The 25,432-nt window shown below is 38.3% G+C and overlaps 1 protein-coding gene across 1 annotated transcript; it reads left to right on the top strand.

Moving 5' to 3' along the window:
* The first annotated feature begins 2,495 nt into the window (after window positions 1-2,495).
* slc25a42 (solute carrier family 25 member 42) lies at window positions 2,496-20,597 on the top strand. Its single transcript, XM_047369479.1, has 8 exons — window positions 2,496-2,857; window positions 5,901-6,075; window positions 12,940-13,051; window positions 13,202-13,227; window positions 13,400-13,566; window positions 13,671-13,787; window positions 15,132-15,283; window positions 16,473-20,597. Exons 2-8 carry the CDS (start codon window positions 5,956-5,958, stop codon window positions 16,790-16,792), a joined length of 1,014 nt encoding a protein of 337 aa, XP_047225435.1. The 5' UTR covers window positions 2,496-2,857; window positions 5,901-5,955; the 3' UTR covers window positions 16,793-20,597.
* The last annotated feature ends 4,835 nt before the right edge of the window (window positions 20,598-25,432 follow it).

Below are 25,432 nucleotides of genomic sequence, written 5' to 3' on the forward strand. Positions count from 1 at the left end.
GATAACCTGTGTTTTTGAGAACACTAACTTAATATTTGCAGATTTTCTGATTGTTCGCTATTGAATTTGCAGCTCTACTTTAAACGTCACTGTAAAGCCAGTAATCTACATCCATCAGTCCATCAAAACAGACCCAAACTATATTACCACCTCCTTGCTTCTGACTTAATATAACTCTTGAAATTTTAAAATGCAGTGCTTTATTTTCTATGAAAAGATGGAAAAGCTTGTTTTTTTGTTTTATTTTTGTTTACAGTTTTTTCATCCATGAGCCTTTACTGTAGATAGACTCTTATGATGTTTTGTTTTCAATTCAATTCAGTTTTATTTATATAGCGCCAATTCACAACACATGTCGTCTCAAGGCACTTCACAACAGTCAGGTACATACATTCCAATTAATCCTAACCATTGAACAGTGCAGTCAGAGTTAGTTATTTATTCAAATTGGATACAAAGTTTTTTTTATCTAAGGAAACCCAGCAGATTGCATCCAGTCAGTGACTTGCAGCATTCACTCCTCCTGGATGAGCATGTAGAGACAGTGGACAGTCACTGGCGTTGACTTTGCAGCAATCCCTCATACTGAGCATGCATGTAGCGACAGCGGAGAGGAAAAACTCTCTTTTAACAGGAAGAAACCTCCAGCAGAACCAGGCTCAGTGTGAGCGGCCATCTGCCACGACCGACTGGGGGTTTGAGAGAACAGAACAGAGACACAAAGAGAACAAAGAAGCACTGATCCAGGAGTCCTTTCTATGGGAAGGAAAAGTAAATGTTAATGGATGTAGCTCCTTTAGTCGTTTCACCTAGAAAGAAAGAACAGATAAACTCTGAGCCAGTTTTCAAGGTTAGAGTCTGAAAGAGAGCACATATAATTAGTTACAGTTAAGCTCAGTCAATCGCCATCTCTAGGAGAGAGAAAGGGTTAAACACTAAAAGACAGGGCTATGTGGATCATCGGTAGAGGGTGAGCATTAAGTTGTTGCCAGCAGAAGCTCAGACGATTCCCCTCTCCAGAAAGGTGTCACAGGTAGACACAGAACCAGGCCAGGTGTAGCTTCAGAGATGTTCTTGCCCCTTTGTAGACATTTGTTGCTGAGTTTCTCCAGATGGTTTCAAAACTGTGGATGCGGTACTCTACTTAGAACCTCACTTTTATGTAGCATGGTATAGTGTTGGAATGTGATCTTCCTCTAGCAACAGGTAGAAAAAAGTTGTCCGTTCATCCGGTTTGTAAGATCAGCTTAAAGCTGAGTGTGTAAGATAAATAGTAAAATTAGAGATGCACCAAGAAACTGGCTGGGGACTGGAACTGGTAAATTTTCAGCTTGATTGGGCCTGATTGGCGAGCAGTCGGTCAGAAACTCAAAAATACAATCTTTTTTTCATATCAAAGTGATACCAGGTTGTGCTAAAAGCAACTCAGTTGCTCAGTTGTGTTTTTTCATTTATTTATTTTTACAGAGGAATAAATGTTCAAAGTTATTATTAGAATCAGTGAGATGTTGGTAAAATAAAGTCAGAGGAAGCACAGAGATGGAAAAAATTATTTGAAAGGACACTATTTTCGGCACGCAAAGACATCTCTCTTGATCATTTAGGTTGCAAAGGAGTAAGAGAGAGCAAGATTTTAAACAAAAACCAGGAAAGCCGAATGGAAAATAGAAAAGAATTAACTAAGACTCGGCAGATTAAAGCTTAGACAAACAAAAATACATTGAAAGTTGGCCACAAAATTCTGATCAGTGCATCTCTAAGTAAATGGGATTATTACTATCAGTAAGAAAGTTCATTTTTAAAAGTTGTTGTAGACATGCAGTAGACATTTTTAGTTGAAAAATAACAAATTTCCCTGAATTTCCAAAAAGCGTAGCCTATGTGAAGAGCGGAACCGTGTTATTGGAAGTACTTCGTTACTATGAAGTTACTCTGTTCCTTCAGAGAACATTACACATCTCTTCAAATGAAAGTTGGTCAAAACTTCAGAATGACTTTTATTTGTACATAGTCTAACTAAAGATTGATATAATCTGGAATCAATTTTTGTTATTTTATTCCAACTTATTTTAACCTATTGAGTAGGAGCAAATGAGATCAGACTGATTATCCTCCTGAACTTTAGTTTACAATAGTGTTATATTTTGTCACAGCTATGCACAAAGAAGTTTGTTATATTTGTGTCATTTCTTCGGGTTATATTTAGCTACTATTAACATGACTGTTGACTAAATGACTGAAGGCTTTTAAACGTAACTACACTGTGAGCATGATGGATTTTCTGAACATCATAATTCTCCAGAAAAGAAAAACAAATCAGTAAACTGATAGCATAAATATAACCAGGGAAAAATAGGAAATAAAACAAAGCAAACGCCTTGTTGCGGCCCAGTTTTAAAGCTGCGGTTCACGCCCCTCTAACCGACCTATCCAAGCGTGCCCCACCTCGTTGAGACTGCATTTCCCATGATGCCACGGCGCTCGTCCTTGTCAAACCTGCTTCGGGTGGCTGACAGGAGTAGTGACGGCGGAGATACAAGAGCGTGGAGGATGTTTGTTACATGAAGTCGCTGGTGGGCGGCTGGTTTTCTTAAACTATAAAGGAAACAGTGCCTTTAATGTCCAGACATCACTTCTGTCAGCTTTCCTCCTCATGGTTTATATCTCCGCTGCGCTGTAGAGCAGAGTAATCCTGACGGTAATGTAGCGGGGGGAGCTAACAGCTAGCTTACGTTACTTAACCTGGTACCAGTTGGGTTAAACATCCGCTGAAGAGCACCGAGACGAATCAACGTTAAACAAAACGAGTGGGATCTCAAACCGGAGGAAACCTTTTAGCTGGTGTGAGCTTTACCAGGTAAAATACCTGCTGTTTTAACAAATGTTAACATTTTAACAAAAAATGTATAACATGGGCTATTTGGTTGTACTTACATCAGATAACTAACAATTGTTGCTGCCACTTCTAAAATAATACAACATAGAGATTATTACAGTTATCATATTTAAATATGCACCAATCAATAGGCAGCGGATGGGAATCGGCTAATTTTTCCTTGATTACCTCTGATCGGTCGATGGGTCCAAAACTTAAAAAAAAAAAAAAAAAAATGTTTTTTTGCTTCTCTTCATTAAATGCATCAAACTAAGAGCTCCTTTTTTTTTTTTTTTTTAAATCATCACCCGACTGAATGCACCTTGATTAAATTCAACAAGTTTAGTAAAAATCAGATAAAGGTTAGGTCTGCACAATGTTAGAAAATTACACAGTGAGAAGATTACCGGTAAATATTGCAATAAATTCACAGTTTGCTCACTCTTCTCTTTTTTAACTTCAAGCTTTCAGCTTCAAGTGACCTGAAGCATCAAGAGGTTAGGGTAACCTGTTTTGGGTGTGGGCATCTTGTGCAGTGAGACTCCACCCAACAGGCTGAATATCTTACTAACATGTAAAGTCTGAACTAATTACATTTGGAATTAGCAGTTTAGGTTATTAATATTGCACACGCTGATAAGACGATTAACAATATATTTGCGATATATTGTGGAGCCCAGTGTATCAGAGGTTTTGCACTTTTACAATATACAATATATAAGGCTTTATAATTGAACAGATGGCTTCGTAAACCTTTAAGTGATTGTCTATTTAGCAGATATGAATTGGGAGGTTGGTTAAAAGATGCAGAAAGCTTTTATTTCAATGAGAAGCTTTAGGCCTATAGTTTTATTTATGAGCAGTAGTATGAGTCAAGAAAGTGAAAAACATTTTACATAAGGAAGAAATAATGAAATGTTAGGGGGAGAAGAGGAGGAGGTGTAACAAAGGCCTCTCCTGGGCCTCTGTGCTCATTTGAGAATCTGTCTTCAAGCCCCGCGGTACTGATACCAGAGTCGGTTACCCCTAACGACACTTAACTGCACTCTTTCTTTCATGTTTCATGACTTCTGCTGTTTTGTATGCTTCATTTCTGCGAAATGTTGCGAAGCTGACCTTCGGTTTTAATTTGCAAAGTCTTAAACATTCACTCAACTTAAAAAGGGAAAAGTAGGATTTTTCGAAGTTTGATCTCGATTTAATTACTGTGCCGCATTTCTCTCTCTCCTTTGCAGCATTGTTACTGTCCGTATATTTGGCTAAACGGAACATACTGTAGCTTTTTGCAGTGCTAAACAGTGTTCAGCAGGTCAGACACAGTGACTTTGGCATTGACCGGTATTTCTATTGACTCACATCAGCTTGTGGCTCCTCAGGTTTCATAGCACCACAGGGATTTTCATGTCATTGTTTTTTGGTTGGCTCTCACTATATTTTTTATTTATCTTTGGCACATGTCATCAAAACAAAGCAAGCTGTTGTTGTTCAGGGCTTTGGTACTGAGAGACACAGTTAGACGCTAGCCGGTTCAAAGAGCGTCAAGCAGCCTGAGAAAGATGTTTCTTTTTGTTCTGTTATGCTTTTCAGTTCTTAATTTATTTTCACTGCTGTGCAAATAAGTAAATTAGTTGTCAAAAGATCTTGTGATTAAAATTCATTTGGAAAATTTACCAAAGATGAAAAAGCCACAGAACACACATTATAGTCTCCTGACATTTCGTTTCATCGCAGGCATTTTTTTTATTAAATGCACCAAGATCTTTAAACCTTAAGCCAGATATTTACATACACTGTATAAAAAGAAACGCTTGTTTCCCTCCCTGTTAAATATTAAAACAGAAAAACATTTCCTGTTTTAGGCCAGTTAGAATTACCAGAATTATCCCTAGTTTTAAAATGCTAGAATAATGAGAGAATTGAGAATTACGATTAGTTTTTTTCTTTTCTCAAATTCAGAGGTTGACATACATTAAGGTTATTATGCCTTTAAGCTGTTTTGGAGCCCAGTTGGTGACGCCATTAACTTGTAAACTTGTTCCCTTTGAGTTGAATGGAGGCACATCTTTGGAAGGATTTTAAGGCACAACTTTAAACACACGTTTTCCTTGTGTGATGTCATTGAAAATGACAAAGAATCGCAAACTATTGTAAGGAGTGTCGTCCAGTCTAAAATCGCAATTCTGCCAAAAATTTCCTGAAACCTCTGAATTTAAAGAAATGAATAATGATCCTTGTCAGTGTTCTGGCATTTAGCAAGTAAAGATTTGGGTAAACCTAAAAGATCTGAAACAATTAAAGCTTTGACTGAATTTAATGTCAGAAAAATGTTGTCTTTTTATCCACTTTATGTAAATAGGTGTACATACAAACACTCTAAAGCTTATACATGTGATTAAAAGTTGTGAAGCTGACCCAGTGTGCAACAGCGAGCCACCACAGACGTTAAAGGTTGCATGAATGGCTGACTTGTTAGTGAAATGATTAGCTCATCTGAAATCATGCAGGTCCCTTTGTTTCCAAAAGTACTGAGATCACACATCAAAAGGTTTGTCACCAAAACCTGACCTCAGTCAAGACTTTCCTGATTAGATCGTCCTGATTGTGGGGACATGTTGTGATGCTGGGATCAGGCGTCTTAGCACAGGAGTGGCCTGAAAAACACGACAGACACCTTTCACCTCCTTACAGCTAGAAGTCCTCAGCTGTGTCCTTCAGGGAAATGTTTTCTTATTGGCAGCATAACACGGGGAGGCTTGTGTCATGTGACACAACATTTCACCTCTCTGGTTTGACATGCTCCTAATTTCATAACTGGAATAGGTCGGTTAGTGTTCACATAATTAAACTGTTCTTGATTTGTAAACCGTGTTTGCATGGGAGCAGAGTCACGCTTGGTCACTTGATCCTGATGCTTTTTCCACAGTAGCAGGAGAATACACTAAGTCATCTACATGACCCTATGCTTGTTTTATATTTAGACCAACCTAAAACTGAACTGTCTGTTATTTCTGCTGACCTCTTGCAGCTCTCACCTTTGGGTGGTACTTGCCCCCTCCCCACCCTCCCTGTGAGTTGAATGCATGAGTGTGGTTGGTGACTCCACAGGGATGGGAAGTGGAGTCCAGGAACAGCGGGCCTCACTGACGCAAGGAGAGGTACTGCCGATCTCTTCCTCGAGTCAGTCTGAAGCAAGCTATGAGGTAACGGGCCAGATAATCTTTTTTTATTATAAAGATCTATGCTTATTAAAAAAGGGGACTGAAAATCAGAGCGTTTTCTCTTAGCCTTCTTGAGTTAGGGCTCAATTAGACTTAAAGCACTTGGTAAAGTAAAAAATCAGTTATTTTTCATAAGCATGGGTTTTGTATCGCTCTTCAGCGTGTTCATTTTTTACAAGAATCAAAATGAACCTGATTAAAAAAAGGATCAAATGGTTTTACAAAGCACAGTTAAGTAAGAGTTTCTAATTAAAGCAAATTTTTATGAAAACATCTCTACAAAGAAATGCACCGACCAAACTTTTGCAGCAAATTTCCGATCGCCAGCCCAAACTGATTTCTGCCTTTAGCCTCTTTCCCTTTAAGCGCTATTATTAACCGTTTCCTGCATCCATGCTAATTGGAAAATGCACCTGTTTTTAACAATAAAATGTTTGACATAAAATAAAACAATGATTCTCACAAAGAATGTTTAAATAAACCCAACTAAAAATAGAAACAGCAAGCCTCCGTTTTCACCAATTGTAAACAGATGTCTCTTTGGTTCCAGATTTCCAAACGTCTGCCAACTTTTCCAAGTCCAGCATGTTCCATAATTAGGGATGGGTACCGAATTCGGTACTTTTATAGGTCCCGATCGAATTCCGTCGGTACTACTGAGTACCGATTCACGTAAAATCGAATGGTACCATGTTTCTGTACCTAAACGCATCATGATGACACTGAGGGGTGGAAGAGAGGGCGATTTTCCATGCTGGACAGAACACAGCATTGCATGCTTAATGACGTCAGTAGCCGCTGGTACCGTCAACAAAGCATGGCTGATAGAAAGCGCTCGAAAGTATGGCTCTACTTTTCACAACGCGATGCAGATTACGCTCGCTGCAATATTTGTTATGCAATGTGCAAGTCCAGTGGCGGGAATACTTCTAATCTGAAGAAGCACCTGCATCGTTTCCCCACAACTATTCAAGGGGGGCGTCCCGCCCCGCCCACCAAACCACCCGCCCCCCCAAGAGGATCACGGCATGTAGTAATAGTATGTTTTAACAGTTAATGTCGTTCTAATACATCACGTCGTGAAGGATTTCTGTCCCTGCGTCGTCGCTACTCTACTTTCTATGGCCAAGCGTGACAAAAGCTGGACAAAAACACACTCCTGATGCTCTGTGTCACCAACGCTGACACAGTGAGTTACGTGCGCTCGCACGCAGGTGAACACAAGCTCCTGACAGCGGACAGAAAAACATGCTGCTAAAACCTAGAGAGCAGGCAAGCATGTCTGCAGTTTTAAAAAGCACCAAATTTACTTTTGATGGCAGAACTTCCTCTCCTGCGAGCAGCAGCAGGGCTAACTCTCCTACTCCTGGTACATATGGCGAAGGTAGAAGTACACAAAAATAGTACAGGTGTTTCACACCCTGCCTCTGACATGCAGCTAAAGTCCAGTCACCACCCAATAAAAGGTTCTGACCTGGCTTGGCTGTCAGAGTTGAAATTATACCCCTGGATCTATAAGACTGAGCTTGGTCATTAAATACCTACATGATAGAGAAAAGAAAGAAAGATGGAAAGAGACAGAAACAGATAACAGAAAGATGGAGAAATAAGAAAAGATGGAAAGACAGTTAAAGATAAAGAAAAAAGATGGATATAGACATAATATATAAATACAGTTGGTAGAAGCTTGTTTGTAGAAACAGTTGGTGGCATGGAGGCAATCAACCTGTGGCACTGCTGAGGTCTTATGGAGGCCCAGGATGCTTCGATAGCGGCCTTTAGCTCATCCAGAGTGTTGGGTCTTGAGTCTCTCAACGTTCTCTTCACAATATCCCACAGATTCTCTATGGGGTTCAGGTCAGGAGAGTTGGCAGGCCAATTGAGCACAGTGATACCATGGTCAGTAAACCATTTACCAGTGGTTTTGGCACTGTGAGCAGGTGCCAGGTCGTGCTGAAAAATGAAATCTTCATCTCCATAAAGCTTTTCAGCAGATGGAAGCATGAAGTGCTCCAAAATCTCCTGATAGCTAGCTGCATTGACCCTGCCCTTGATAAAACACAGTGGACCAACACCAGCAGCTGACACGGCACCCCAGACCATCACTGACTGTGGATACTTGACACTGGACTTCTGGCATTTTGGCATTTCCTTCTCCCCAGTCTTCCTCCAGACTCTGGCACCTTGATTTCCGAATGACATGCAGAATTTGCTTTCATCCGAAAAAAGTACTTTGGACCACTGAGCAACAGTCCAGTGCTGCTTCTCTGTAGCCCAGGTCAGGCGCTTCTGCCGCTGTTTCTGGTTCAAAAGTGGCTTGACCTGGGGAATGCGGCACCTGTAGCTCATTTCCTGCACACGCCTGTGCACGGTGGCTCTGGATGTTTCTACTCCAGACTCAGTCCACTGCTTCCGCAGGTCCCCAAAGGTCTGGAATCGGCCCTTCTCCACAATCTTCCTCAGGGTCCGGTCACCTCTTCTCGTTGTGCAGCGTTTTCTGCCACACTTTTTCCTTCCCACTGAGGTGCCTTGATACAGCACTCTGGGAACAGCCTATTCGTTCAGAAATGTCTTTCTGTGTCTTACCCTCTTGCTTGAGGGTGTCAATAGTGGCCTTCTGGACAGCAGTCAGGTCGGCAGTCTTACCCATGATTGGGGTTTTGAGTGATAAACCAGGCTGGGAGTTTTAAAGGCCTCAGGAATCTTTTGCAGGTGTTTAGAGTTAACTTGTTGATTCAGATGATTAGCTTCATAGCTCGTTTAGAGACCCTTTTAATGATATGCTAATTTTGTGAGATAGGAATTTTGGGTTTTCATGAGCTGTATGCCAAAATCATCCGTATTAAGACAATAAAAGACCTGAAATATTTCAGTTAGTGTGCAATGAATCTAAAATATATGAATGTTAAATTTTCATCATTACATTATGGAAAATAATGAACTTTATCACAATATGCTAATATTTTGAGAAGGACCTGTATATACACTGACCTGGTTAAGCACAAGATTTTTCTCAAGACTAAGGAGACATTTTTCGTCAGCCTCAGATCTACGGCTACAACTCCTGTATTCAGCCCCGTTAGCACGCCTGCATTCGTTAGCGACTCGTCGTCGGCAGCCAGCAACATGGCTGGTTTTTAATTTGTGCATTACACTGCGTAGTCAGTTAAAAGGTTTTAATGTTGAAGAAAGGTTTGAAACAACTGAGATGTTACAATACAAACAGCTGGAGTTTTGATATATTCATTAAAGTTTCTATATTGACAAATAAATATGTAAAATCGAAGATTTCTGAGATTTTATTATTAAACGAATTAACATTTATTACCACATAAACACACACAAAAGTGCTGCAAACTGGTACAGTTATCGATTCCCAGATACCGAGTATCGGTACCGTATCAGTTAAAATGTGAAGGGTACCCATTCTTATCCATAATACAGTTTAAAAGGTAAAGACACTGAAAGCAATAAACTTTACGTGTATGTCCATCAGTAACAACCTCCAAACTGGAGTGTTGTTGCTGGTATGAATTACCTCAATTAGCTTGGCTGTGTTGCATTCACTGGTCATGGAAAAGATCAGATTTGTGTGTTTCTGACTGGATATTCGTTAATCACTCAGATGAAGCTAAAAAAGAAATCGACTTGCAAATTGTCTATTTCCGGTCTCCAGGTAATTTTTCTGCTGTAGTCTTTGTTTATTGTGTAGATTATAGTAGAAAGTATTTTTTTTCTGACACATAAAAACCAGAAATAGAGTCTAAAACTAAGCATACAATAATCTGTTCTGTGTTGTAAAATTGATATATGCTCCTTGGTGATAATAAATGCTGACTTTTGTTTGTTTACGACATTGAACTTAGCAGAGACTAAGGCTGCACAATACATTGTGTTTATATTGTCATCACAATATCAGTATGTGTAATATTCATATCGCAGAGGACTGTTTGGACTGCAGCAGTTGTTGGCTTAAATATTCCAAGTGTTATGAGCTTGCAGAGTGAGTTAAGTCTACAGGTGGAGGCGGTGGACTCAATTAACGCAGCGTTTTTTCTTTCTACGTGTGTTTTTGTGCTAGGAAATGTTTCTCTCTTGGTTTCCTATTCTTCTCACCTTCTCATCCTTAGCACCTTGGGTCACTGCTGTGTTGTAATTATGAATCTGAGAATATTAATTAATGTTTAATATTAAAATATTAATATTTTATCAAATAATATTTTGGTCTGTTAAGGGTTGTCCTGTGAATACCAGCCCAGTAAGCTGATGGTATAAGGACAAAATAGAAAGGTGTGAGCCAAGCTCTGACATTATTGAACAGCATAAACTCTGCACATATATGGAATGAATTCACACAATTTCTTAAAATACAAGAATTTATTAACAAAAATAAGTCAACTCAAAGTCAAACATATTTCAATTAATAAACTCTTTACTATGCTAAAATAATCCAACTAAACTACCAAGCAGAATTAAAGAATAACGAAGACTAATGGGCTCTGTACAATATAAACAAGTTGATTAAAGATGGTTGAAACCATGACCAAAAGAGTGATGTAACATTACCATGCAATGTTTATGTTTGAGAACCAAGGATTATCTTGAAGAATCTGAAATGAACTTAAGTTAGTCTTGGAACTAACTTAGGCAATAATCAGCAACATTTAGACAACCATTCACAATGCAAGATCAGATTAAATATTATTTTAATAAAATAATGTTTTAAAGAATGTTCTGCTGAATAAAACCAACCTACTGGATGACTAATTCTCAACGGTGTCTCATTAGCTGCCTTTATTTATTAAAATAATATTTAAAGAAATATTGTTAAGGAAATGGTCAAATATTTAAGAAAATATTTTGGAAAAGTGCCAAATCTTTCTGGAGAAATGGGGCTTAATGGTGTTGATTTAGTTATCAAGTTTAGTAAAATAATGTTTAGGGAACTATTATTTACTGGATTGAAAACCAACCCTTTCTGGGTAAATATTATTTAGCAGCAAGCACATGTTCTTAGCTGTTAGCAGTTAAAGCTAACAAAGGAAGCTGATAGCTTAGCACCAGAATCAAACACACACCTTTTAAAATATCGTCAATAAAAGGGTTAAAATGCATAAGCGCGGATGGCGTGTTATGACCGATCTTCTGTGTTTAAAATTACCCTTTTAAATAAAGTTTTTCTTAACTTTAAAAACCCACAAACACAGAACACAACCTGAGCATGTGTGCTGCAGATATTCAGCTAGCACTAAGATAGCTGAGTTCAACACAAACAAAACCAAACTTCATAAAATGAAAAACTTTTAGATTATTTCAATTTAAATCACTTCTATTTCTCTGCCCAAACACTTAACCTCATGAACTGTGGTGAGGAACGCTGTCGAGGGCGCCGAAGTTTGAAGAAACGTCCACAGTCAACAAACGGTTAGCTTCCAGCTAACCTCCGTAGCTGTGGATGGAAGACGGCTCGTTGTGTCCGCCAACCAACTGCACATTACCGTAACCATGGTGATGCGGCTCCTGTTGTTGTCCTTTCAGACTCTGCTTGTAGAGTCCGCGTCTCTGCAGGAGATTCTCTGGAACAGTTTGCTTCTGCAGGCCTTAGAGACAAAGTAAAGCAATGCTTATACCTTAATTTCCCCTCCTTTTATGAAGGAAATCACCGGGTACGCAAACAGTGATTCACTCGTACCTAACTTTGCTTATGATCGCGTGATCTTATGACACCCTTAGATCCAGTTTGAAGAGTTTGTCTTTTTGCCTGCAAAGAGACATTAGTGCGCTGTCTCACCGGCCAGCCTTGCACAGAGTCCGGATGGTAGAGAAAGGACCATTGGAAAGGTGGGGTTTTATACGGCCAGTGGCATCGTGGGAAGTCCGCTGCTACTCCACTTTCCCCTTCTGAAGTTGTGCTGGAAGTCGGTTAAATGCAATTTATTTGACACTTCCAGAAATGTTTGTACCGGAGTTTTAATGTTGAAATCCATGGCTGTGGTCCCAACAGGTGGCAGTGTTGAAATTTAAAAATTTTAACACTTTGTTGGTTGCCTTTAAATACAGGCAGGAGTTACACACTGAGATGCAGTTGGTCTAGAGACCAAAACCAATCACGGTCTCAAGTACCACACCACTGCTCTGAGAACATCATGCCAAAACACTTCGATGCAGTGTTACAATATTTGGTTTCCAATCAAATACATCGAGAACGGTGATCCTAAATTACAACCCAAATGTTACCTAAGGACATGATTTTAACTCTAAGAAATAATTTATATTGTTGTTAAGGCTGCAACAAAAATGACAAGTTTTCACATTTTCATTATAATGTCAGCAACAATGACAGTTTGAAATGCAATATTTCTTACAAGAATCAGTAATTCATGCTTTGCATCCCAATAAGATGGTCAGCCTGTTGGATGGAGTCTCACTTCAATAGATACCCACATTTAGGATAGTGCCGATGATGCTGTAGGTCACAGAGAGTGGTCGCAGCATCATAATGACAGATAACCCAGCAAATATTGAGAAAAAGGTAGATTTATCACATCTGATTACATCACCTAATTCATACATTTTGTTGTCAGTGTCTAACTTGGCTATTCTATTTTATTTCATCTGTGATTAATTGTAGGATATCAGATGCTGCAGTCCAGCTGACTCTGTCTCTAAAATAAACCATCTGGTTCTCACTGCAGCTTTCTGCTACGTTTGGTTAATTCAACATCTGCTTGTGTGACGATTTGCGTTTATTCTAACTCTGGCTTAATGATAAACGGCCTCTCAAACACAACTATGTTCATGTAAGGACATTGTTAAGAATAACAGGATTTCTTCTTGGCTATGCAGGGCATCAAACATACTCGGTCTGTCCTCAACTCACTTTTCTCGGGGGCTTTAGCCGGAGCCGTGGCTAAGACCGCCGTGGCCCCGTTGGACAGAACTAAAATTATCTTCCAAGGCAAGTGAGATGCTCTGCTGAGCTTTATGTACTTCTTCATGGCTAGGACCTTAGTGAATTGTAGGTTAAAATTTCACTGCAAAACAGCTGGATGTATGAGGAATGATGGATGGAGCTTAATGATATTGTTCATGTTGTGGTTTTTTTCAGTGTCGTCTGCAAGATTCTCTGCCAAGGTATGTTGGAGGAAGAGCGTCAAATATTTAAAGTTACTTGAACCAAAAAGTGGAATATTTTTAATGCAATGTCTTCAAACTTTAGAACACAATATGGTTGAGGGAGTTATTAAAGTAACATACCAGCTGTAGGTTGGTTATTATACATTTTTTTGTGTAAACGCTGTTACAGGAAGCTTATAAGCTGATCTACCGCACCTACCTGAAGGATGGCTTCTTCAGCTTGTGGAGGGGGAACTCTGCTACGATGGTGCGGGTCATCCCGTACGCTGCCATCCAGTTCTGTGCACACGAGCAGTACAAAGAGCTGCTGGGAGGATATTATGGCTTCCAGGGGAAGTAAGCAAGCTTTGTTTTTTTTTTTTTACTTGAGCATCTTTATGAACTTAATTTTATTGTTAAAATGTATAGGACGAATTTGTGCTGCCATATGTTTGTTTCAGAGCCCTCCCTCCAGTCCCAAGGTTGGTGGCTGGGTCTATGGCTGGGACCACAGCAGCCATGCTGACCTATCCTCTGGACATGGTGAGAGCCAGAATGGCTGTAACACCCAAGGAAATGTAAGGACATTTTTGATAGTTTCAAAAATATTCTTCAGTAAGCCTGACAAGATCTTTATAGTAACTGGTGCACCACTATGTGCCAGACATATTTATGCATCTTTAGAAATTCTTAATTATAGTGATTCTCAAAGTCTAGACTTTTAATGGAAGTCAGTCCGAGCCCCAAGATACACTTTGTTCTAAGGACCTGTGAGTTCTATAAAGGGATTGGACGTATAAGAACAATGAATACTGTAAAATTAATATACCGTAAATTCCGGACTACAGAGCGCACCTGATTAAAAGCCGCGTGCTCTAATTTTAGAAAGAAATCCAATTTTGTACTTACAGGCCGCACCGGATGTTAAGCCGCGGGTGTCCCACGTTGTAATACGATTTACACAGGAAGATATTACACGTGAGGATTTTTAAACTTTTATCTTAATCCGTATGGAAATATAAACAAATGCAAATTGCAAATGCTTTTTTTCGAACAGTGGCTAACACGGCTACCTTTTAAATATACGTACGTTATCAGTAACACACAAATTTCGTTGCTAATGCTTTTTTACTGAACAGCGCACGAACAACATTCCAATTTCTCCTAACTGATATCCACTGCAGCCTACGAGGTCAAAAGTTATTGATCGCCTCCTTCATCTTTTTCCTGCGCACTGAAACCATCAAAGTCCTGTTCTTCAGTGTCTGAATTGAAGAGCCTCAGGATCTCTTCACTCACTTCAGCCTCTTCGTTGACGCTCTCACTTGAGCGTCCCCTTAATCACGCAGCTGTCCAGCATTTCGAAACCCGTTGGTGATTTTCCATGTTGATGACGGTGAATATAAATGTCTGATTTACAATACCGGCAATTGAATTGTGAAAGTGCTCTTGATTTATCGCAGAAGTTCTTTGGAGCTCTGTGAACTACTCATCAATTTGATTGGTCTACTGTTAACAGGTAAAATGTTTTTGGCGGCATGAAACAAAGCATGCATTAGCCGCACCGTTGTATAGGCCGCAGTGTTCAATGTGTGGGGAAAAAAGTAGCGGCTTATAATCTGAAATTTACGGTAATTTGTGGACTTGAATGAATTTGACAACAATCTAATTGTCTGTACAATGTCAGACCTCAAGGGACATTTCCCTGCTTAAATTCACCTTTAATTCATTTAACGGTTAATTAGGCAACTGCAACACTTGACAGGAAACCGAGTGGGTTCAGCTGTGTTTGAGGAGGGACACATCTAAAACATGCAGGTCACTGGCCGTTGGACCTATGCTTTACTCTGACGTTCAAAGACAAGTAAGATCACTGCTGCTCCCTGTTTGTGTGATTCTTTTTTTTTTTTAACTTTGTTTAGGTACAGCAACATTCTGCACGTTTTTGTGCGGATCTCTCGAGAAGAGGGCTTGAAGACGTTGTTTCGAGGTTTCACTCCGACCATCCTTGGTGTCATCCCCTATGCTGGTCTCAGCTTCTTTACCTATGAAACGCTAAAGAAGTTGCATGCAGGTACTACACAAAATAACTGATGTAACCTGAACGTCTCTTTTCAAAGTATTCCCCTTGAATTTCTTTAAACATTTATTACATTACAACCACAAAGTTCAATGTCTACTGTTAAGGGGGTTTTATGTGATAGATCACCACAAAGTAGTGCATCATTGTGAAATGGAAGGAAGTAGGGATGAACAATAAAACTGTATCCTGATACTTTGTGGGATTTATTGTGACAGCAGTAAAAGTGACGATAAAAAGAAATTCCTTGCAGTTTTTGTTGGTAATGATTTCATGGCTTACTGCTGTAGTCGAAGCCCCACAAATACTGATCTAAAAAAAAAAACAACCCAAAACCAACCTGTAACCATTCTAAAATTACAGAACATCAGATTCCTTCTGAACTGGGATGTATTTACTAAACAACATATTAATTCAACATTTTGTAGGTGCACATGTCTCTGCAGGTATAGTTGCAAGCCTGTTAGTGAGTGTCTAACAGCTTTGCACATCAACAGACATTTTTGTCTTTTAATCTTTGCAAAATCTCTCAAGTTCAGTCAAATAGAATGAGTTGGTGTCTGTAAACCTCAATTTTCAAGGATCCCCAATTGATTTAGACTTTGACTAGGCCATTCCAGCACATAAATATGCTTTGGCCTAAGCCATTCCTTTTCAGCTCTTGGCTGAATGCTTACAGCTGTCCTGCTGAAAGGTGAACCTCCATGCTAGTTTCAAGTCTTTGCTGTATTTAGCTTAACCCATTATGCCTTCAGCCCAGCAAGAGCTTCCTGTCTGTGCCTAAAGAACCTGTCCCCCTCAGCATGATGCTGCCAAGACAAAACTATGCAGCAGGATGCTGTTTGTTCACTAACAATCCTCTGATTAAATGACACATAGGATGATTCTAATTAGGTGATTTAATATGGCAATTGCCTGGATGGGAATATATTGTGGGGTATCGGAGTAAAAGGAGCTAAATACAAATGCGCACCACACTTCAGATATTTAATGTAAAAATTGTGAGACTGTGTATTCTTTTTCTTCAACTTCACAATTCTGTGTTGGTCTATCAAATAAAATCCCAATAAAATACATTGATGATATTGTTTGGACTCCGACACAATGTGTAGAAAAGTTCAAGGGGTGTAAATACGTTTGCAAGGTACTGTACTCCTGCCTTACAACTTCATCTTCTGTGCAGAGCACAGTGGCCGTTTAAAGCCTTACTCTTACGAACGTCTGGCTTTTGGAGCCTGCGCCGGCCTGATTGGGCAGTCGGCGTCCTACCCTCTGGATGTGGTGAGGCGGCGCCTACAGACTGCTGGGGTGACGGGTCACACTTATGGCACCATCCTGGGCACCATGAAGGACATCGTTTCCGAGGAGGGGGTTATCAGAGGACTCTACAAAGGTCTCAGCATGAACTGGGTCAAAGGACCTATAGCTGTGGGGATCAGCTTCACCACCTTTGACCTTACACAGATTCTCCTGAGGAAGCTGCATCAAATGGGATATACCTAGTAGTACCAGAGACCCGGAAAGGACAGCAACGAGAGTGGAGTGACATTATCCCATAAGCTGTTTGGCGTGAAATAGAACAGGAAAGTGAGAAAATGTTTGTTGGTGGAAAGAAGCAAACGCACAGTGACTAACAGTGGGTTGTTAGGTTGGAATGTAAGGTGAATTTACCTCCTGCAGCCTGTTGCCAAGTGCAATATGATCAATTTATTGCTTGCATAGAAATTGTAATACTCCAGTCCGCTGGAGGGAGGATTATATAAGTATGGGCACAGAGGTCTTCCATTTGTTTTTTTAGCAATTACACCAAAGGTTATAATCTAAGTTTGTTGCAGATTATATATTAGTAGGTTTAAATACAAACTATTTTTTCCCGCCACCGTGTTTAATAGCATTAACCATAACAAGTGGGTTAGTTATGTTTTGAGGTCAAACGTTTAGAGTCATGTTTTGTGAACTGCACCCCGTTAAGATTAATGTGACACCAGCCAAGCCATTCTATGGCAGTGCCAAGACATTTAAGTATTAATGTGGCCATAATGTTTACGTTGATTTCAGTGTAAACATGTTATCTTTTTCAAAAGGATTGTGGCAGTCCAGTTTTCTCAGTGCAGATACTGCGCCCCCTGTCACGTGGTCATGAGTAACGCACGTTGAGCAATATGATAATTCATTTTGTTCTTTTACTTTTAATTTAACACCTGCACCTACCTGGTGTAATCCAGGAAAACACCCACTAATAAATATCACCGTTGTGAAGTTTACAGTCTTGTTGCTGCTGACGCTATGGCAACATGGCAATTTGTTTTTAACGAGAGTGTTAAAGACTGAGGCATTTTAATTAACCTCTTTATCTGCATACAAGTGATGTCTTCTATTTGCTGTCAGTAATGACAGCTTCATGGTGTGTTTCCATACATTTTTTTTTTTTTTAAAGAGAAAAGATGATGGCTCTGCCTGTAAAAGGTCACCGAATCGACAAAGTCTCCCATTTAGGGAGGATTCATGGTGTGGAGTTGTAGCAGTAGCATGTGCTGACAGGATAAGTTGACTGGAAATATGCAAACACCTACTAAATATGTAATTTAAAGTGTTTTCTTGTACTTTTTTGTGTTATTAGTGTTGTCTTTATCTAATTATAACATATTGTGTGTTAGTGTCAGACAAAGGACTCATTTTACAGCCAAATGGCTCATTTTACTTTCAGTTGAGCTACTTAACACTGGGGCATTACTGAGACAGACTGACTGTCGCTGAAGAGTGCCAATGGTTTCTATACTTAGAACCAACATACCAAGGCAGGATGGTTGAGCTGTGAGCTGCTAAATGCAAAGCCAAGTGAAGCAGAGGGCAGGTCATGGCATCCACACCAGAAAACAGCAGAAAAACTGGAGAGTTGATACACAGGGTGGTATTTGTATTTTTTTGCAAGTTATTTCTGTGCCCTCCACACTTACTTGCATTCCTGGTAAAGATGTGGAAAAAAGCCTTAAAATAAATTAGTCTTTTTATTTATTACACAGAAAATACAGCATTTGAGTACATTTATTCACGTCACAACATATGTTTTTTTTTTTTTTTTTTTTTAAGGCCAACACATTTTTATTTAAAATGTCAAGAGGTTTTTATGATGTCATGCACTCTCATTGGATTCCCAGGGCCTTTAGGTGAGAAACTGGCCCACAGCATTACTGATCCACCACTATACCCAACAGTGGGTTTGAGGTCCTTTTGCACATATTCATCTTTTGTTTCACACCAAACCCAGTTGCGTTTTTTTATTGTTATTTGCCAAAGAGCTTAATCTTAGTTTTATCTGACCAAAGCACACAGTTTCAGTTAAAGGGACAGTAGTGTTTAGAAATCTTCACACAATTGACATAAGGTCTTTTTCCTGGTAGGACATGGACAACCCAAGATGGTGCACTGTGCTACAGGTCTCCAACAGTTTCTTGTGGGAATTTCCTTCACCTCCTGTATGATACGGGGCATTATGTGGTGCCAAGATAAACTCTGGTTCTTTTGCAGTTGCCATGAACTCTTTGTTTTGCTCTAGACTAGGAGATTAGCTGTTCTCTTGTATCTTTTTAGCGACCTATAAAGATCAGCGCACATCTGCCGTATTTGAATGGAACATTCTTTTGTTTTTTTCCCATTTTGAAGTGTAGCTAAGAGAAATGTCATAATTTTTACCTCAGAGAAATGATGGATAAAGTATTAAGACTGTAGACATGCCCATAGGTATAAAAAAGTGTTTATTAAATATAAATTCTTAGTTGCCAATGAATGTGGCACCAGTGATTTAAAAAACATATTTTTAAACTGAATATTTTTCTACTGAACAAATGTACTTTTTAAAGGTAAAAAAGGTCTAACTAGAGTCTAACTATCCTTTGATAACAAAAGATGAGTCCATTTTAAAGCATTTTACACTTGTTTTAACCTGTGGTGCTAATGAGTGTGGAGGGTGCTGTTTAGTTGGAGATACTGATGCACAAAGTTGTCAAAATGTTGACAAACTATAAAATTATCTTGTCAAACTTTGTCATTTGTGTATCTCAGAAAATCATTCCCCCCCCCCCCCAGTGTTTAATTAGTTCTGAATAACACAAGCAGCAGAAAAGAAAAAAAAAAACGCTTTTTATATGCTGATTGTTTATTAGAGCTGGAGAAATTAGCAGTGCTAGAGCACAATTACAAGACGCTTAGTTTTGCAGAATTTGAGAATGTAATTCATATCTGCATGTTTTCCCATTTGTTTGGCAGATAATAAAAACACGATGATCTAAGCAGCAAAGTTTGAAGTTTTTCAACATTGACCTTTAGGAACATAGTTTAATAAATGCTCACCTTTAGTCAGTCCTGTTTGATTGCGTAGTTTGCCACATATCGGTGTACAGCCCTGACCTGTCCTTTAATCCTCTGTGCAGCAGTGCAAATCAACCTCTTCTGGTCTTATTCTGTGTGATATTTTATAGAGCTTATTTCCAGCCCCTCACCTATCGGCTCCAGGGAAATATTAACTGCCAACTACATTAATATCAAGTAATTAATTCAACCCTGTGGTGACAAATAAACTCTGGTCAGCTTTGAGTCTGTAACCAGTTTGACACGTGAGCCTTTGTGTGACGCTCAAATAACACTGGGACTAAAACCTGAATGAAGGGTAATTCCTGACACTCAAGTGCCTTGCAACAATAGCATTGCTTTGCTTTGATCGAGCTAAATCTGCTAACCTCTGTCAAGGTTTTTACCCGTTTTGGAAGTGATGAACTTTTAAGAAGCAGCCGTTGTTTGAAAGAGATTTTAACCTCAGTGACTGAATGTATTAACTAATGTACAGGTCCAGATTTGCCATGTGAATTTTGTAAACCTAACTGCCTTGCAGAGTATTTTTGTCTGAGGTTTTATTGTTATATGAGATTTCCAGTTAATTCCACGCCTGTTGGGCTGATTTAAAAAAAAAAAAAAAAATTTAAATTAAACAAAGACAATCAAAAAAAAAGGTCAAAAAGTTAGATGTTTTGCTTGTTACACAATCAAATAAAATTGGAAGACTGCAGCTTTGCTAGAAGAAAAAAAAAATCTGACACTTTCCTATTAAGAAGACTAACATTGTGTGCGGTGGCAGATAATATTGTGACATTTACTTTAGTGCAGCTGTTTTTGTAACTCGGTGATTTGTGCCAACTGAATGTAACATAGCTACTAAACAGCCTCATAATGTTTCCAGTCTATAGTGATGATGGTGTCTGTGGGAAAATGTTCAAATATCAAATTCTTGAAATAAAACTGGATGTTCACAATGTGTATGTTATATTTATATATACCATAGCGTTCTCCACGATTATCTGCATCTCTGGTAAAGATGGAAAAAGTTCAATATTGTTTGTCCCTCATTTCATAAAGTGAAACTCGTAGATAGATATATTACACATAGTGTCAAATATTTAAAGCTTTCCTTGTAATTTTGATGATTATGTCTTCAAATAATTAAAACCCAAAATTCTGTTGAGAAAATTTGAATTTGACATAAGATCAATAAAATAGGCCTCTGAAAATATGTTCATTTCTATGCACTCAATACTTGGTTGGGCCTCTTTTTATATTAATTACTGCACCAATGCAGCGTAGCATGGAGGGTCTTCATCATCTGTAAGTCATAATCATCAAAATTACAATAAATAAAGGCTACCATGGGGCTTTTTTTCTGCCACAATGAACAAATTTACTGAAATTAACAGTTGAACGTTCCTGAATAATCAGTGAGAGATCATGCTACAGCAATATTATATACATTTTTGTTAAGAGTTCCTAATATATACACACATGCATTAATCCAACACTCAAATCCCTCCACTGGCTTTCTGTAGCTTTCACAATTAATTTTACGATTTATTAGTTTTTCAAGGTCATCATACCCTGAACTACTCATATATTAGTGCAGTGGTTACCAGGTATGCTCCCTCAAGATTATTTAGCACATCTAATGAAAAATCTAAAAATCAACTGTTGAGACTGAGATGAGCAAGAAGCTACTTTGAGTTAATGTGACCCCTGACCTCTTGAATTCTCACCCAGCCACCTGAGAGCTTATGAGCTTTTAACACTTTTAAAAATGGTTCAGAAATACACCTTTTTATTATATTTGATTGCAGTTGTATTAAGTCAATGAACTTTCGTTTTTTTTTTTTCGTAATGCACTTTGACATTAATGCTTAAAGCCTGCTATAAAAATAAAGTATTACTACGTTGTTCCCTCCACTCTACATATCGTCAGTTTGTAATGACATATTTTATCCACTGGAGGGCGCTTTGCCCTCATGAATCCGTGGTCTCCTCTAGGCTGCAGTGCACTATGAACGCCGACAGGGGGCGGAACAGCCTGGTTCTTCTGGCTGAAGACCGAGGCTCAGCTCAGGAGCACTGGTTTATTTGACCGGAGGCCGCATTCACGCTTTGAACTTGACCATCACAATGTCCTGAATAAAATAATAATAATAAAAAAAACGGATTTGAGTATTTTAATTAAGTTATATTAGATGATTTAGTACGATGTCTAAGAATTGTTTTTAGCTTTTTATTTTCTTATGGCAAAAGAAAAATTCTGAAAATTGATTTGAGGATGAATGCTAAATTTTATTTGCTTAGCTCTCTTTATGGACGGCTAGACTCTTTGTATGAATTTTTTGTTAATCTAGGGAAAAAGGGCACAATGAGAAAGCAGCTAAAGGGAAGACAGAAGGTTAATTAGAGAGTGAAGGAGGGAGAGGAGGATGGGGGCTGTTGGAGGATGTGGTTGCTATAGATACTTGGCTTGATGCCGGATGGAGGCACAGCCAATTTGCATTCATTCAGATGATAGTTGCATCCACAATAAAAACACATGGAAACATTTCTTTCATTTCCATTTCTTACCTTTAATTTAAATGTTAAAAACGGTTCCTCATATTATTCTCATACAAAAACCATTTAAACTGATTTACAACATTGCATTGATCTACTTGCACCTAAAGAAAAAAAAAAAAACCAAACTAATATGTAATAATAAATGTATTAATATTTACACTGTTGAAATCTTTTATCTCACAAGGTAATTATTTTGTTGCCTTTTTAAGAAAAGTAGTAGCTTTTAAAAATATTGTTAGATTAGATTTTGTAACTTGTGACAGTGAGAGCAATTGTTAATTGTAATAAACAAAAAATAAAAATAAATTAAAAGAAATCCACACCAAAAAGGCCATCACAGAGTTTTGCAGGCCTAAATATTTCCCCATATTTTACCACTCGAAAAATAAATATCTGTTTGTTTTAGATGTTATTTTCTATTTTTTGTTTTTCAACTATATTATTTTAATTTAATCAATTTAGACAATCAGTATTTTTGACTTGGGTTTGGGCCAGAGATGTGGCTTCTGATTGCCTCAGCAGCAGCTTAGTTTGACATTATTGGGCCTCTGAAAATAATTATGACACATCATATTTTATTTTTTTAAATATTACTAATTTTTCTTTTGACTATGATGAATTAATATATGGTGTTGAATGATGTTGAAAATAATTGAAAAGAAACAAAATGTCAATAGGAGCAATGCAGATACTTCATAATTGTATTTTTAGAATGAATGAAGACAAACAAACACTCAAACCAGGAAAATGTTGTATAATTGCTCATTTATTTACCTAATTTCACAGTTACCAACCAGGCCTTTTTAGGAACACATGAATAAATGAGTAGTAACATCTTTTATTGAAATACATCATATTAAAAAAACTCCAGATAAAAACAAAAGATAAACAACAACAAAAAAAGATTTAATTTAAGTATTGTATTTAAGTGTATTAGATTGCAGGGTATTTCAGGGGAGGCATAAAGAAATACATTTGCGTTTACTAAGGACTAAATTACATCAGATAACATCAACATTTGTTCTACTATTTCTACTTCTAAGCTAACTGAAGCGCCACACATTTTTGAGAATAAAATAAAAAACAAGTTTAGTTGGGGTCAAATATCCCAGCATTTCTTCATTCTGCAATATAAGAAGAAGAAAGAATTAATTAACATGAGGACTTGGTTACAGAGTAAAGACACAGGAATTTTAATATATTTTTTAGATGGGTCATTGGGATAAGAGAGACTCCTTAAAATATAAGTGATAATATGGACTTTGTTAATGCTGGCGGAGTTACGAAGGACACACCATCCTCATCACCACCAAATCTTTCTGTATCTCAGTCTGCACTGGGTCACCTTTGACCCCAAAAGTCTGGAACATCAAGAGGACACACACGCTCACAAGGAGATCCCACAATTATGCCAGTGGGGAAGACAGACACACTCACCGTTCTGCTGTCTGGTTTTGCAATGTCATGACTGAACATGATAAGAACCTGACTAGCAGAGGAACAGCAGCTAATCCTGATTTGTTCAGTCTTTCATTATCCAATCTATAAAAAGAGTGTGCATTTAAATCATTCAGCAACACCATATGTTGCCCTGTGCGTTGCTTCAGGCTTTTTTGTAGCACTGCTCCAACAGTATGGATTTGTAATAGAAGAAAATACGATTGGATATGAAGATGAGAACAAAGAGGGGTTTTGCTCTTGAAGAGATGCTGATTTCAACCATTGATCAGTTAAGTTAGCAAAAGTCTCCAATTGCATTGATCTGTCCCAAAAACATGGTAATACAGAGTGACATAGTCTGTCTTTTCTGATAAACCCTCAAAAATATAGCAGAAGCACATTATGGTTGTAATTATTATAATTGTTCAAAGTTAGTTATTTTTTTAATGTAAGATTATGCCTACCCTATAAAAAGGAATTTGTGAGGAGTTTAAATATTAGGTAATTGAAATAATTACATTTTTAAACAGCCATATTAGTTTGTAAATTTATTGTTCAATAGCGGTTACATTTTTACTTTATTTTGGTTACAAAACCTGCCTAAAACACTTTGATTAGAATTGAATTGGAGATGTTGGTTCAGTCAGCTGTTATCGTTATTTGTTGTGTGTACTGTCCAGCACAGAGTGGTAAAGCTGATTGGTTTGTTCAGGTTGCATTAAGAATGAATGAATCACCTTAGTAAAAGAAATGTCATAAAACTTGTTGTTGCATCACTAATTTAGGTTTGTATCCAGAATTAGCTCGTTTATTGACGGCATTATTGCTAACATCGGATTTGCTACTAAGCTGAGCCTTGAGGCGGTCATTGCTAACAAACAACACATCCTGCTGTGGTTTTCAGGGATACGGTCTACAGGCCAAATTTTAAGAACAGATCTTAAATGTTTGTGTCCACCTTTAAACAGTTTAGCGACAGTGCTAATGCTAAATTCAAACTTGCTAGCTTGCTGAGTTTCTCAACCTAACGGATGTTTGTAACGAGTGTTTTTCAGGAAAAAGCTTCACATGCCAAGTTGTAAGAATGGGTTTAAAAAGTTTGTGTAGCTTTAGCTAGTTAAGGACCAAGCTTATACTGAAATCAAACTTGCTACCTTGCAGAGCTTTTAACTCTGAGGCAGTTGTGGCCAAAGAACAAGACATCTTAGCTGGAAATGTTTTGCATGGTACTTTATTAGAACAGAAAAATTTTTACTATCTCAGTAACATTTTATGCAGTCATTACAGACTATTTATATTTTTTACGGGCCCTTTTAAACACAGACGACAAACGACAACATCATGAAAGAAACTGTGAAAGAGCTTGTTAGTCATGGTTCTACTGCCGGGGGACTCAGCAGGTATTAAATTTTTTACGTATTAAAATGTAAAATAAAACCCAAAAAAACTTTGATCACAAAGAAAAAAGGCAATGTCTGCTGAGGTCCTACTGAAATGTGAGTTACAACTATTGGGCTTTCTTTCAATCCAACCCCCCCCAACACCCTAATACTGAAATTGTGTCTGTCCAACAAAGACGTCCCAGCAGCCCCCTCATTATAAATACATGTCATTGGATCACAGCTAGTCTGAATCCCTGAGTCTGCTGCGCTCTAAGTGGCCGTGACTGAGCCCTGAATGGGTGGCCGAGCCATGGCTCCGCCAATAAAACCAACAGTGTTTGTGTGTGTATGTGTGTGTGTGGGTGTAGGTTGGGTCTACGGGAAGAAATGCCTCATTGCAGGACAAGGTCAG

The sequence above is a fragment of the Girardinichthys multiradiatus genome, chromosome 6 (assembly GCF_021462225.1).
Source record: "Girardinichthys multiradiatus isolate DD_20200921_A chromosome 6, DD_fGirMul_XY1, whole genome shotgun sequence".
Lineage (NCBI taxonomy): Eukaryota > Metazoa > Chordata > Actinopteri > Cyprinodontiformes > Goodeidae > Girardinichthys > Girardinichthys multiradiatus.